General features: G+C 42.4%; 3 protein-coding genes across 4 annotated transcripts; all 3 read right to left on the bottom strand.

Moving 5' to 3' along the window:
• Positions 1 to 4846: 4846 nt before the first annotated feature.
• ctu1 (cytosolic thiouridylase subunit 1 homolog (S. pombe)) lies at positions 4847 to 7047 on the bottom strand. The gene is made up of 3 exons (XM_063489907.1): positions 6911 to 7047; positions 5871 to 6371; positions 4847 to 5768 (listed from the first exon to the last, which is right to left on the bottom strand). Exons 2-3 carry the CDS (start codon positions 6364 to 6366, stop codon positions 5233 to 5235), a joined length of 1032 nt encoding a protein of 343 aa, XP_063345977.1. The 5' UTR covers positions 6367 to 6371; positions 6911 to 7047; the 3' UTR covers positions 4847 to 5232.
• A 374-nt stretch (positions 7048 to 7421) lies between these two features.
• crybb2 (crystallin, beta B2) lies at positions 7422 to 8920 on the bottom strand. Its single transcript, XM_063490081.1, has 6 exons — positions 8865 to 8920; positions 8542 to 8625; positions 8270 to 8388; positions 7948 to 8080; positions 7703 to 7845; positions 7422 to 7590 (listed from the first exon to the last, which is right to left on the bottom strand). The coding sequence occupies exons 2-6, from the start codon at positions 8602 to 8604 to the stop codon at positions 7422 to 7424; spliced, it is 627 nt and encodes a 208-aa protein (XP_063346151.1). The 5' UTR covers positions 8605 to 8625; positions 8865 to 8920.
• A 3296-nt stretch (positions 8921 to 12216) lies between these two features.
• LOC134638220 (beta-crystallin B3-like) lies at positions 12217 to 14750 on the bottom strand. Of its 2 annotated transcripts, XM_063488730.1 has the most exons (6): positions 14410 to 14750; positions 13956 to 14053; positions 13580 to 13698; positions 13365 to 13497; positions 13012 to 13154; positions 12217 to 12918 (listed from the first exon to the last, which is right to left on the bottom strand). In XM_063488730.1, exons 2-6 carry the CDS (start codon positions 14028 to 14030, stop codon positions 12681 to 12683), a joined length of 708 nt encoding a protein of 235 aa, XP_063344800.1. In that variant the 5' UTR covers positions 14031 to 14053; positions 14410 to 14750; the 3' UTR covers positions 12217 to 12680. The 2 variants fall into 2 exon arrangements, with proteins under 2 accessions (XP_063344800.1, XP_063344799.1); XM_063488729.1 differs by lacking the exon at positions 14410 to 14750 and having other exon boundaries at positions 13956 to 14202.
• Between the last annotated feature and the right edge of the window lie 64 nt (positions 14751 to 14814).

The raw sequence follows: 14814 nt of genomic DNA, 5'->3' as shown, positions 1-14814 counted from the left end.
CATATCCTGCATAATTCTCCTTTCTTACTTTAATCATGAACACATTAGGCTTCTTTTTTTTTATTCAACATGACCTGAAACTGGCAATTAGGCCACAAAGACATCAGGAAAGTGTTTACTGAGGTCACAGAGTAATTGAGAAAAATGTGAAGCAAGGACTAGATGTATGTTCCTGTATTTTCATGTCACCTTCAGTACTGTAGTGGTACCCTCACCACAGCTAGCTTTTTTTTTTTTATAGCATTACCTTAAGCTACATGGCTAAACTATAGACCGTGCATTTAAAAACAAAAAGAAAAATAAACCACACACAAAAACAAAGTTCAACTTGGTTCTCAAATTTGTGGAGGAATGAAGTAAGCAGTTTCAAAAATAGTAACATCATTGCAAGAAAGTGTTGTGCACTGTGTAACATAGAAACTTCTCTCATAAGTCTCTCTTTGGCTTGTTACAAACAGTGACTTTATTTTTGCAAGGTCCGGATTACGCAGGCATCCTTCAGGTGGATTTCAGAGAAATACCAGTAGAATCCCTGGTTTCTACAGCTGCCTATTTCAGTTGTCTATTATCAATCAGTCATTCAATCAATCACTTCAGAGGAATCCTTCACCTACTGACCAGTTGTAGACTGTGTGACTGGGGCCTTCTTCACATGATCTTACATATGAAAAATGGTAGACAAGGTAACATCACACAGTTATTTGTCATGTCTACAAAACCTCAAGACCTATACATTATGTAACCAGTCTTGCAGTTTTTCCAAGGACTGAACTGATCAATCAGTGCAAGCTGGGATTTCAGGATGCGATGCCTCAAGAAGTCTTGTCTTTGGTCCTGTCTTCCTCCCGTCACCACGAACCGCTCGCAGCACATGGCTGCCCCTTCCAGAGCCTGGTCCTGCTGGAGGTTTCTTCCTGTTAAAAAAGTGATCGTCTCTCTGTCACCCAGCGCTTGCTCATAGGGAGTCATTTGATATTTGGGGTTTTCTTTGTATCACTGTAAGTCTTTATCTTACAATATAAAGCTCCTTCAGGTGACTGCTGTTGTAACTTGCCGTTATAGAAATAAAGTAAAACTGAATTGAAAAGCTTTACATAGGGGATGAAGTGGTCTCTCTGAAATTTAAAAAAAAAAAAAAAAGTGTTGTTTTTTTAAAGTTAAATATTATTAAGCTTTACTAGAAGGACCTGTAAATGAAAATTAGAATCATAAGAAACTGCGTCAATGTTTTACTTGGTCAGCCCTGGATTAAGAAAACAAGGTTTTATATGGGAGTGTACACATACTGACATTATCTGTGGATGAACAAACAAAAGGACTCCTAGTGATCCTGGTTGCCAACATTAGTTTGGTTTCAATTTGAGTAAGTGGACATATATTCAAAAAAGCTATGTTGAGTACTAACAGCTTTGGGGAGGGACCGTAGATTTTGCAAAACAAAGTCTAAAAATAAAGAAGCTGCCTTTAGGCCCTTGGAATTATAGTTTCTGTTGTACTTTAAAATAATATATTTAACAAGAATGCAGTAAATAGGAGAAGTTCCCTTCTGTGTCCAGTCACTAATCTTTCAGTTTGATTCACTAGTAATTAACAAAGAGACAATTCAATGGGAAACTGCAACCAAAAAGTACATTCTGTTACTCAATATTATTCTCACTTTGTTTGTGACCATTGAGCATACTGCATGTGTGCGTATTAGGTCAGTATGCTCATTCTTAACATGCAGAGGTGGAACAGGGGGTTTTCAGCTCACTGAGTGAGGTCAGTCTGCCTGAATGTCACACAATCGTCAGGAATTCACAGAGAGCTGAATGTTAGCTGCACACACCCCACAAACATGAAATGCAGCACGGGCCAACAGAGAGGACACTACGTCACATGTGGTTTAAGAGCCACATCTGCATGAGGAGTCGCCCCCTTGGCCACATCAGAAGTGAAGGCTAAGCCTGGCTGCCACCTGGTAACCAGCCACAACAGTATGACTGTGTTTGTCTGTTATCATGGCCAAACACGGCCCCTGATTCACCTACTCCAGCAGTAATTACAACCGAGATGGCTATGAACACCCTGGCAGGTGTTTATGTGTGTTTACGCCACCGTCACACAGCCTTTTGCATTGTTAATGTATTTGTAACTCCCCTTAAGGATCTACATCTGGTGTATAAACTACATTTTCCATTATGGGTGTAGTCCGGGAAATCTTTGGCCTCATGGTTGTTGTGATCCCATCTCTAGTTTGTGCTGTATGATCTGTGCTAACTCACTGATCAAGCAGGTCCTCTGGAAAAATCTGACTCAGAGGAACAAATGGGAAGAATGCTTACAATCTGTTGATGGAATTCCCTACCTTGAGCAGTGAGCAACACCAGATCACTATACACAAACATAGTATTCAAACAGTGACCCTGAATATCAGGACCTGCAGGTGCAGGTAAATGGCAGTAGAGTAAACCTCAGTGATGTGATATTTAAAAATATTTACACTGACTTGTTTTTGTGTATTTAGGGAGGATGTGGGATGACTGCGATTGTTAAGCAACCAAACCCCAAAGGTCAAATTTTTTAAACAGTGCCTGCAATTACTAGGGTACCCATATTCTAATGAGACACGTGTGAAACCAACATCCCTCTCTCAGATAGTAGCAACAGGAGGCGAGTCGTGACCCAGAGAGTTTTTGGCCTTGGACCGTGTCAGAAAGTGATGGTCGAAATTCCTCAGCAGCCTCGCCCCCTCCGTCAGCCCTTCAGCCAGCCTACAGGCTCCCTCTCAACCAACAATCAATCCTTTCAGCCTCATAAGGCAGCGAGAGCGTCTAATGGCTCCTTGAGGTATTCTCACAACAGACAAATGGGAAATGCGGACCATCATCTCTCCACTTAAACAATTCACAAATCCATTTCACTGCTGGTCTACTTTAAGAGATCAGAAGATTCCTACAGATATTTGACTGGCGAAACAAGTTTTTCACAAGTACTGAATTAGTAATGTAAATATAGAAACCTGACCAGCTGCTAAAAGTGTAACATAATTAGAAACTCAGACGTTGCGTGTCAAAGGTTATAAGTGGGGCCAAAGTAGAAGAAGAAGAAAAAAGATGAAGCTGGTAACGTCAGAAGAACTGGCATTGATAAAAGGCAGATAAAACCTGTAGTACTGATGAAAGGATTCATAAAAGTGATTAAATTATTAAAAGAAATAAAATTAACCAGTTAAAGTCATCCACAAGTTATCTGATGACATCACTGTTTTTTCATGACTTGTGATGATCAAATTAGTAATACAAGGGGATGCCACACCAATCCAGAAATAACAGTTATATTAACAGACACTGAAAAAAGCCTCAGCTACATGTTACAGTCTCTATTAAGAGACAGTGTCTCCCAACACAAAACAAAAAAAGAAAATGCACAAAGAGTCATGACAGACATGTGAAGCAGGTAAGAGAAAATGACATTCGGCCATTAACAAACATGTAGTATATTTTCCTGTACAAAATTGTCAGGGATACATCAAGATATCAGCCTAATGGTAGAGGCCAGTTTTTATCTGGTGTGTGACAAATGTTTAAAGACAGTTTAAAGTCTCCATCAGCACAGAGTTATTTCTTATGATGAAGGTTTCTTTGCTAGATAAATAAACACGTTTGAATATGAGCTCATTAACAGTATCAGCACAGAATTTCCCAATCAGGAGATCCCTAAAGATGTACTGATTGTCCAACTCTTACAGCATTTCTCAACTTGCACATGTCTAATCAAACAGTTTTCAGACCTGATCTTTCCGCTTCCTATACTTCAGCTTTTAGTTTTTCATATAAAACGAGAAAGTGTACCAGTATACCAAGTAATTATACATCCCTGCAAGTTAAGTTTGTCACACTGGAGGATCACTAGAAGTCAGCCAGGCCAGGGCTGAGCACACATTGTACAGGGAGGCCTGTTGACTCTACCACTTCAAAGCTGGAATGAGTAGCCGTGGGGCAAAAGTTGAGAAGGTTAAGGCTTAATGTCAAAATGTCATTAAATAACTCCTCCCTCCGGCACACATACTGATAAAAAAAAAGACCTTGATTTAGACGAGCAGGGCGGCGTGGTATTGCCAGAGACGTTCGCTTCACCTCGGAGAGGGAGAGTTAAAAAGTAGGTAGAGTTAAAGGCTAGCGATGTCCAGCTGCTAACCTACTAGGCTGCTTATTTTACAACAGTGTGAGGAGAAAGTCAAGTCGGTACAACATTCACTCTTTCGCTCGTCACTGTAACATTTCTGTCAGGTATTCGCAAGCTTTCCCTGGACAAGAAAGCTACATTGGACAAACAGCCAACATAAAATCTCTTCGTAACGTTGACTACCCCTCCACCCTGCTATCCGCTCCAAACTGGGGGCAGAAAACCCACATATGAAAAAAAAAAAAACCCTCATAACTTACCTAAATCGTCCATAGCTGCTGTCTAGTTGTGGACTGCGTCAGTTTTTTGTTTGGCGACCTTCCGGATGGTTTGCGAAATCTGACTTTTCCCCTTCAAACTTCACCAGCACTGCTGCCCTGGAAGTTGGTCAGTCAGGATGGCTCTCGTGAACGCGCGGCAGTTTGTGTGCTTGTGTACCAATGTGTGTACTTTTCCAGGGCGCGCGCCGACTGAATGGCGGTGATGAAGGACATCTAGCGGCCAAACACCGGAATTACACGTTTAAAATAAATATCTCCCAAATACCCAAATAATGTCATGGCTGTATAAGCAACCGTGATTTTTTATAAACCTTCTAGATCATGTAGTGCATATCTGTTAACATAACCTCATTGAAGAATAAACATTATACCATTAGAATCATGAAAGGCACAGCAAATCAGACTGATACTCAAGTTTATGGGACAAGTTTGAAGATAAAGATCAATGCATTTATTACAGTTCATAAAATACTTTGAAGTATGACCATAACTGTTATCAGACCCTTCCCCAAAGGTTGGTACACTGGGACATACAAAAATAAAGAAAATGCACCTTCAAATGTGTCTTTTTTAGATGGCAAATGACAACAAAAGCAGCTGGTCACACACTTTTGTATAAAGTGTAAAAAGTCTACATAGCATTTCCATTTCAAATTAAAATTCCATATAAACAGTCAATAAATACTTAAATGATATGAAATGGAAAGATGAGATTTGATCTCTCTCATATAAAAGACAACAAATCTCATTTATTCTAAAGGAAAAAAATCATTATTTATGATAGTCAAAAGTCTACTGCTTTCAGCTTTCTCTCCTCCTGCTCTGTAAGCGGCTGCTGGGAGAGGATTTTATCATGGAAGCGGTGGTGTTTGCCTATTCCCAGCTTTGGCAGACCTCGGTTCAGCCCCTCCAGCAGCACACATGCCTTACACAGTTTCTGACTGGAGATGTAGCCACAGCGGCTGCAGGTTCCCTGGACAGGCATCTTTACCCCCTCGCGCACAGACAGGTTCTCACCGGAGTGAATAACGTCCATGATTGAACTGGGCCTCACACTCTCCAGATCCTTTAAATAGGTTCTTGCATAGCCACGGTAAGCATTAGGAGAGTAGATACACTCAGTAGAAAAGTAGTCTAATTTCTTGAAGTAAGCATACAGAACAATCTCTTTTTCATAAGCGTATTTAAGAGGCTTGCAGCGTGGCACGACCCCTTCGTTCTCGCTGTCCGTTGAGATGGCGGTGCAGCGGCGCAGCCGAGCTATGTCCCCTCGCAAGACGTTCATCAAAACTGTTTCTGCCACATCATCAGCATTGTGACCTGTGCAGAGGGAAAAAAAAGAAAACAAAACAGACATTTCGTTATTCAAAACAACACATTAAAGCTAACACTGCTCACATTTTCACAGTCATTTGAATCTACCTGTACATATCTTGTCCACTTTAAGCATGATGGCTCCTCTGTCCAACGCCTGCCTCCTGAACACGCCACAGAAGGTGCAGTTATTTTTCAGCCCAACCTGCTTCACTATAGCATCCATTGTCCAGCCATACAGCTCCTCATAGGACACAATCTTCAGAGGCAGCTCATACTGTTGCTGGTTCCTCTTCACAGTCTCCAAGGAGTCATCTCGATAACCCGTGATTCCCTCGTCCACCGAGAGAAGCATGAGCTCAAGGCCGTAGCTGTATCGCTCATTCAGGACCTTCATTACATGTGCAAGCACAGTGGAATCTTTTCCCCCGGAGGCAGCGATTCCCACAGACTCCCCGGGTTTGAACAGCTTTGCTGACACTATGGTCTGATGAATCTCCTCTTCAAAGGCCCAGAAGAAGCACTCCTTACACAGAGAGTGGCCGGTTTTTGGACGTTTAAGCACGGCACGCTTTTCAGAGCAGCTGCTACACTGGACAGGCATCTTGACTGTTGGAAAGGTGGTTTATTAAAAGAACAATAATGTCCAAAATTAATATAACAAATACTTTAAATATTTCATGTCAAAGCCTTACAAATCTACAAAGCTCAACTTCCTCGTTGCTGAAGCTTTTCACTGCTGACCTCCTTAAAGTGATCTTTATCATGTTCGTTTTGTAACCTGAAAATCCCAGTTTAAAGTTTGGCTTTAGTCTAATGGTCTAGTACAGCTCCTTACATAGCCAGGTAGGTGAGATGTCAGCCCTGAAGAATAAGAAACTTTACTTCATACGCTGGATTCTTACTACATTAGCTTTATTTTTATCGACATAAAAGTCGATAAAACATCCAGTTACTTCAATCAAAGAAATAAGCGGATAATTTAGTCACAACTTCAGTTATATTAGTGGATTATCAGGCTATATTTTCAAGACATGCCAAATTTAAGAGTAGTACAACACAACACATACAAAACCTAAACGTGGTCTAACATTAGCTAGCCAAGCTAAGCTATCTCGTGAGCTGTACATTGGGTAACATTTTCTTACCAAAGTATCCGGAGAATGTGGGGATAATATATACAGTTACTATAATAGCTTTTAAAAATTAAACCGTTAGCACGCTAAAGCAGGAGAATATTTTTTATCTTGTAATGTTGCCTCTTCTTTACTCGGACAACAGGAAGTGACGTCTCCAGTAAACACCCTACAGCGCAGCCTATTGGTCGGAGTAGGCCAGTGCACAAACCAACCCATGTAATGCCTTCAGAATACCTATATATACTCTGATTAAGCACAGTTTAGATGCATTGGTGGTGTCTGTTTTTCAGGTGTTGCAGTCTGAAGGACTTGTGTGGAGGGGAAAAACAGAAGAAAATCCCATGATTGAGTCAAATGTAAGCAATGAGGATTTATTAGTGTGCTTCAAAGATTGTTACTACTGCCTCAGCTGATATCAAAATGCTGCATGGTGGTGGTAAATGAAGGTCAAAGGGTTTGTTGCCAGAAAGGGAGCAGAGGATGCTGAGGTCAGGATTCCTGACAGGAGAGAGTCACAAGCTTAGTTGACGGGATGAAAGGCACCCCTCTGATGCCACTGCATGTCTCTGATGCGCCGGACTGATTGGATCTGAGGAATCTGGGCTCCGAAATCAGTTGTGTCCTTGTACTCCCCCTTCTCAAACAGGTACTGATAGCCTCTGTAGCCTGGATACTGGTAGCCCACCCAGCTGGTGCACCACAAGCAAAGAGAGGGGAAACAAATGTTAGCCAGTTAGAGGTCAAAGGGCATGTGGCAGCTATTTCTATGATATACAGCACCTGCTGAGAGGATGGACTCACGTGCCACTCTGGACCCGAACAGAAGAGACCTTCTCCTGGTAGCCGTGTGCGTGAAAGCTGGGGACATCATCATCTATGATTTCTATCTTCTTCCCTGCAAAGCTGGGGTTTTCGTAAAGCACAATCTTGTGCTCCTGGCTGTCCTGATAAATCAGAAGAAAAAAAAAAATCAACCCAAGGGTGAGTTGTGAAGCAGCTGATTATGGGATGGACAATGGAGGTATAAATTTGTAAATCTCTCTTACCACTTTAATGGGGCGGAATGCAACAATGGTGTCACTACGCCTGCTGTTGGTCCATGAATCCCAGCGAGGATACTCACCCTTCTCAAACACATACTGCTCCCCCTTACAGTTGGCCTGCTCATATCCCACCCATCTGAGAAGACAGAAAACAACAACAACAACAACAACAAAAAACGGGGTTGTGATTGATGCAGGGGCTCAGCTGGAAAGATGGTTGGTTGTCTGCTTATCACACATTAAATTTGATTGCTTTTCTCTATGCCATTCCCTCTTTTTTTGGTCATTTGCTAGTTTTCTCTGTCTGTCTCTGACCCACACTCACGGTCCACACAGCACCAGTATGGAGCCCACTTTCTCCACGCCTGCTTCCTGGAGGTTGTTACAGGGACCAGTCAGCTCATGGCAGCGTCCCTGGAAGTTTTCCTGCTCATAGATAACCAGCTGGAAAAGAGGAAAAATTTCATTTTTTTTTTTAGCTCATGAAAGGAGTTGTGTTTTTTTGGAAGATAAACAATTGCAAATACCGAGTGCACAGATTTCATGTGAACTTATGTGAACTGGTCTCGCTGCCAGTGTGCGCCTGTCCTCCCTCACCTTAAACGCACTGGTGCCTGGCTGCTGCTGCTTGGATGCAGGACTCTGGTGGTCTGTGGCCATATTGAATGGATAAGGATGATGCTGAAAAGAAACAGGCAAAAGTATAATTCTGAATCATTTTGAGGTATTTCTGTATTTTTTTTTTCTTGGTAGCTTTTTCTAAAATCTGAGAAGCTGTTGATTGATTCTGTTTGCTGTTATTGTTCTAAGTTTCTAAGATTTAACCTAAATTACAGTGGCAAAAAGAAGACAAATACTGATAAATATATATATTAAAAAAAAAATTATAAAATACAGCGTGACGGACATGATCCCCTTACCAGTACCTGTCTGTGCCAGTGTGTTTGTGATGGCACAATGAGCTCAATATATACGGGACGCCCAGGGGTGGAAACTTTGCCAACAGCACCGAGAGTGTCCAAGCTGGCCGGCAGATCGGCCTGCCATAGGCCCAGCAGAATGAAATCAGGGGTCACTGTGCACCCCCACCCAACCCCACCCCACCCCGGAGTGTCACACTCCCACAAAGTTATTTCATTAGTTGTCAGTTTTGTCCAGCCAGTCATTGTTTGATATCCTCATGATTCAGCACAAACAGTGCCAAGAGTCCCACACCTACAATGAGCAGGGAGAGTGAGAGAGAGAAGGACGGTAAAAGATGGGTTTTACCGTGCTGGAGGGATGTGAATAACAGAAGAGATGCTGCTGAACATTTCCATATGTTTAAGTTGATTTTATTTTATTTTTTCACTGTATGGTGTTAAAAAAATCAAATCAAATAAAGGCAGATGGTAATGCTGCTGGCTGCAAAGAAAGACAGTAGCTCTAAAGAATGGATTTATGACTTAAACCTGCTGACCATCTATTGGGAGCAATAAAACAGCTCCATAACAATCCATCTTTAACATTTTTATACTTTGGGACAAAGTTTTTAGACACTTCTATATTACACTCGTATTTATTTATTTATTTTTTTACATCTACTTTATATTGTTCACAGTGATTCAGATGAAACTAGAGTGATTTCCTACAAAAAATGTGCTCTTGGGTTAGGTGTGTTTGTTATTATTATCATTAAGGTCAGTACTTTCACCAAAGTAGGATTTCAAATGGATGCTTGAAATGAAGCATCAAGCTATCGAGGTGATCTTTTTATTGTTAGTGTTGCTAAAAGGAAACATTTTAATGAGATCATAATGTGCATGCATCACCACGGACAACAGATGAACTGGAGCTGAGATTTTTGGGTTTGAGGTTTTGTGGTGTAGCATGATGGTCTGTTTCAGCGGTGGCCAAGAGCCTTTGCAGAATTACAATACCAAGCTGCAGCTTTTCAGGGACCTTAAAGGGACATATGAGGCTGAACCAAGACACAGTATATGATAAATAAGGATTATTTTGAACTGTGAATCATGCTAAGCAACTTTATTACTGTCCAAGAATAAAGAAGAAGAAATGGAATTTGAATTGCTTATAATAAGTTCCCTACTGAGAGAGACCTCTGTTGTTGTGCGTGAAATCTGTTGAAGTCACTCTTTTAGTATTGTTGTTACAGCTCCCAATGCTCCTGTTACCAGGAACATTTTGGACCATTTTAGAATTTACCTTCCAATTCTGCTCCTGTTGCTCCCTCATGCTCATTCTTCCTGATGTTTTTGTCTGCTGGGATTGCAACATCTATCACAACTGCAGTCTTCTGCTTTTTATTAACCACCACTGTGTCTGGTTGGTTGACCAGCAGCTGCTGGTCCCACAGGACTTTAGCCCTGTTGTTCTCAACCAGCTTTGATGGTGTCTCGAATTAGGACTTGGGAACTTTGACACTATATGCGGAGTTTTTCTTGGTCCATAACCTTGCAGTCCATTCCTGTGCAGGCTTCTAGTGATTGCCCTCTTTCAGAGTACAATTGCTGGTTTGGCTAAGTCATTCACTAGAGTCTTGGCAGTTGTTCTGGGGTTTTTAGGTACATCTTCGTTAGTTTTCTTTCCAGATTCTTTGAAATTGTTTGGTTCCTACTTCTGCCAGACTTTTTCTGTACTGTGTGGCAAATAATTTTGTCCTCATCTGTATGCAGATTGTCTTTGCCAACATAAAAATGATTTATTTGACAGCACTCATTGGACTGACAATACTCAGAACAATGGAAAAGTCCAAGGAGCTCAGTGAAGATCTAAGGAAGCAAACTGGGAAGATCTCTTAGAGCTAACAGTTAATCGGGTGTGACACCACTTTGCCAAGGTCTGAAAGAACACCCAAACTGTCACCCTCAGATGAGAGGAAATTGTTCACAATGGCCTAGAACAATTCAGAAACCACAAAGGATCAAATCTGCCATGAACCGGAAACTGCTGAAACCCCAGCGTCACTGTCTACAGCGAAGCCAGTTTTACCTCGCCATGGACTGAGTGGTAACCAACCAAAGAAGAAGGCCCTGCTCCAAAATCAACACCATCAAGCTCACCTGTAATTTGCAGCTGCCCAAATGTACAAACTAAATGCCTTCTGGAAGTTTTATGGTCAGTCAAGACAAAGACAGAGAGCTATTTTGCCACAATAACAAAAGGTATGGTTATGAGAGCAAAGGTCAGTCTTTCAAACGCTCTACCCAAAGTCAAGCATGGTGACAGCATCATCCTGTGGTACAGCATGACTCTGCTGTCAGTGGTACTGGTACATTGCACAAAGTGGATAGAATATATTCAAAGTCAGTAAAGATTATGCTGTACAAACGTTCCACCCTTGAAAATATTGTATATGACTTGTATTTCCAAAACACAAACACGACTTTTTCAGGGAACACATTACACAGTCAGATAATGTAACAAAGTTACATCCAATCATTAGTACCGAATGAGTCCTGCAATCAAATCCAGTGACTGGCTGCTTTTATGAGCCAGATGGTCCGTCTGAGAAACAGTCAAGGACTTTGTCGATTAAAGACATGCTGACTGCGACTGTTTTGTTGGGATGTTATGTTCACTTGACTACACTTGATGTAATCCAGTACACTCAGGAAATGATTGTATGACTAATCAATAGTTAATTTGTTTTTCATGCGATTATGGGCAGTAAATCTGGGCTCAATATCCGGTTGCACGCTCACAGGATTGAGAAATCCTTGAGTAAAATTGCTTGCTTTCTGACAAAAGTGAGGTTGTTTGTGGCTCATTTCAGATGTGTTTTGTGTGTGTGTGTGTGTGTATGTACATGTTTGAAAGCCTCATGTTTAAGTGAAAATTCTAGTCCAGGGAAACGACGCTGAGACAGAAATTGCCAGAATCTTCTCATGATCGCGTATGATTGAGTTATTGATGATCAGCTGCATGTTTTCTCCAAGTATTATGCATAAACTGCAGGTCTGTGTCTCTTATCTCTGCTCTGCCTCTTTTACACGATTAAAACTTTGCACTTTGTAGAAAAATAGAGAAAATGCTCCACTCAGTGTTGTGAGGGAAAAGTGTGTTTTGTTTTAAAAACAGCATGCATGTGTGCTTTTACATTTGGACTGATTTTTTTTCTCTTATTATGCTAAACCTGAACTTAACACTAGTATAATAGTGTTAAATAGTTACACTGGAGTAACTGCATGCTTTCAGTGTTCACCTTGTGACCATTAACCACCAAATGCACAATGAAGACTAAGGGAAGGGAATGCAGCGCACTCTGTTTTAATAGCAAGCATACATACAGCATGACATCATTTCCATTTCTGTTAGGCAAACGCGTATCCACATATGCATTGAATAAGTCATGTGTTCCTAATGCTCGATGAGGTTTTCAGCTGTCTGACTAGAATAGGAAAACACATGCAATGAAAGCGGCACACATCTGCAGCTTATCTCGAGGAAAAATATCTGCCAGATGTAGGCTACATTATCTCCACATAGATGTCAGTGTGACATCTCTGATAGTGTTTTTATTTTTTTTCCCAAACCTTTAGTTAAAGCCATCTCCACCTTGACTTGAAGTACAACATCACCAATAAACTCCAGGTCAAACAACTTTTATTCGCCACTGATACATACATGGCACTCCTCACTGGGCACAAGCAGCGTTTGCCGTGGTTAGGTTAAGGCAGAGGGCAGGCACTGTCGGCAGCGTGGGGAAGGCTGTGGGAGGCAGGCGAGGGTCCTGCTCAGCTGGCTCCAGCTGTAGCAGGAGGGGCAGGAGGTGCTGGGGCAGGGTCGGGATCAGGAGCTGGAGCTGGGTCGGGAACGATGAAACAGCCCCTCTTGTGCCACTGCATGTCTCGCACACGTCGGACAGACTGAATCTGGGGAGCGGGGGCCTCCCAGTCATTCCAATGCTTGAAATCTCCTCGCTCAAAGACAAACTGGCGACCCCTGTAGCCTGGGTACATGTAGCCAACCCATCTGGAGGAAGGAGAAACAGACAAAATGTGAGGTGTGTCGCAGAAAAACACCCAGAAGGCAGTGCGATGTGGTTTAGTGCGCTTAGGATCTTACGTTCCATTGAGAGCTTTGATGCTTGCTACACGGTCCTGAAAACCATGGCCCCACAAACTGGGCACATCATCGTCAACGATCTCCATCTTTCTGCCAGTAAAACTTGGATTCTCATACAGGTGCAGCTTGTGTTCAGCACCATCCTGAACACAAAAATTACACAAATGTCACCAGGGTGTAGTCTGAATGTGTGCGTGTGTTTGTAGACACTGATTCAGTAAAGCAATAATTTAAAATGTGTCAGGAGGTAAAAATACAACGGGCAAAGGTTACGTGTAAACAGCTCATGTCAAATATTCTTCACATATCTGTGTGACTGCATCATGAGCTTTGTATGCAAACTAGTCACGCACCACTTTGAGTGGCCTTAGAGACAAGAGGGAGTAGCTGTTCTGACTGTTGGTCCAGGTGTCCCAGCGTGGATACTCTCCTTTCTCCAGAATAAACTGCTCCCCTGTGAACCCATGCCGATCATAACCCACCCAGCTGAGGGGGAAAGAGAAGATTCGAGTTTACCAGCATGACAAGCTTGCCTTATATGAATAATCTCACATGCGACATTACTTACGGTCCTGACTCAACAATCACAGAGCTGACCTTCTGCAGTCCCTTCTCTGTCACATCTTTACACTCTGCAGAAAACTCTGCCTTGCAGCCCTGGAAATTTTCAAACTCAAACAGCACCACCTGGAAACACAGACAGAAACAAAAGGCATTCCATAAACTAACACAGACTCCTTTCAGTTTCCCCTGGGAGCTTAAGATAACAGCCTCCATATAGAATATAGACATGACATAGGCTGAGCTTAAAAATAACTCAAACTGTCAGGTTCAGCAGATGATGCAGGTACATCTGTGACCAATAGCTGGACAGCAGAATACACCTGTATAAAGGTGAACCCTGGGAGCAGTTCTTCTATGAGCAAACCAAGTTGTTCCAGTACCTTGTATGTGGCTCCAGCTCCACCCTGGCTCTTCCCAGCAGCTAGCTGCTCCGGGGCACTTTGCTGCTCCGACATCCTCCTGATCCACTGCTCCTCCACTTTTTGGCAGCAGCACACACATAGAAAAAACACCATTCGTCACACATTCATACATGGGCACACGCACGCACGCACGCACACGCACACACACACACACACACACACAGGAGAGAAGCTTAATGTCTAAGCTACAATTGTAGAATACATCCTTGAGCAGGAGGACTTTTTTTAAGCCTCAGCAGTAATAATTTACCTGATAAGTTTGTTTTTTGAGTATGAACACACAATTTCTTCATCATGTACAATACTTAATAACAAACTCCACCAAACCTGAGTCTTCCCCTGTGCAGCACCACTGAACTCCTTTGCAATGGCATTATTATTGATAAGTATGTGTCCAGTAGGAGGCTTTTACCTGGGTATGCCTGCTAGGAAGCGGTAGTGTCCCTCTTTTTTCGCTGCCACTTGGTGTTTGGTGGGGTTGAGCCATTAGACCCCAGGGATGGTTGGGGGGGGTATTTATGGTTTATTTCTGGCCACAACAGCAGAAAAGGGGGAGCTGTTGATACAGCAAGTCTGTCGCTCACATTGTGTCCGTAACGCTGCCTCTCAATAGGCAGCTGTGTTGGCACACGCTGCCCTGCCTATCCGCCTGGCTGCCAGCGGGCGTTGTGTGTGGGCACACAGAGAGAGAGCCAAGAGGATTCAGCAAACGGCCCTGCTCAGCATAAACACACACACATACACACACACACACACACACACACTCATTCACCCACCCAATCTCAACTACAAAAGACTTCCTCGTGCCTTTTTTGTG

Source organism: Pelmatolapia mariae, linkage group LG12 (assembly GCF_036321145.2).
Source record: "Pelmatolapia mariae isolate MD_Pm_ZW linkage group LG12, Pm_UMD_F_2, whole genome shotgun sequence".
Taxonomy (NCBI): Eukaryota; Metazoa; Chordata; class Actinopteri; order Cichliformes; family Cichlidae; genus Pelmatolapia; species Pelmatolapia mariae.
Note: the sequence above shows the minus strand (reverse complement) of the source record. Positions and strands in the feature narration are given on the sequence as shown.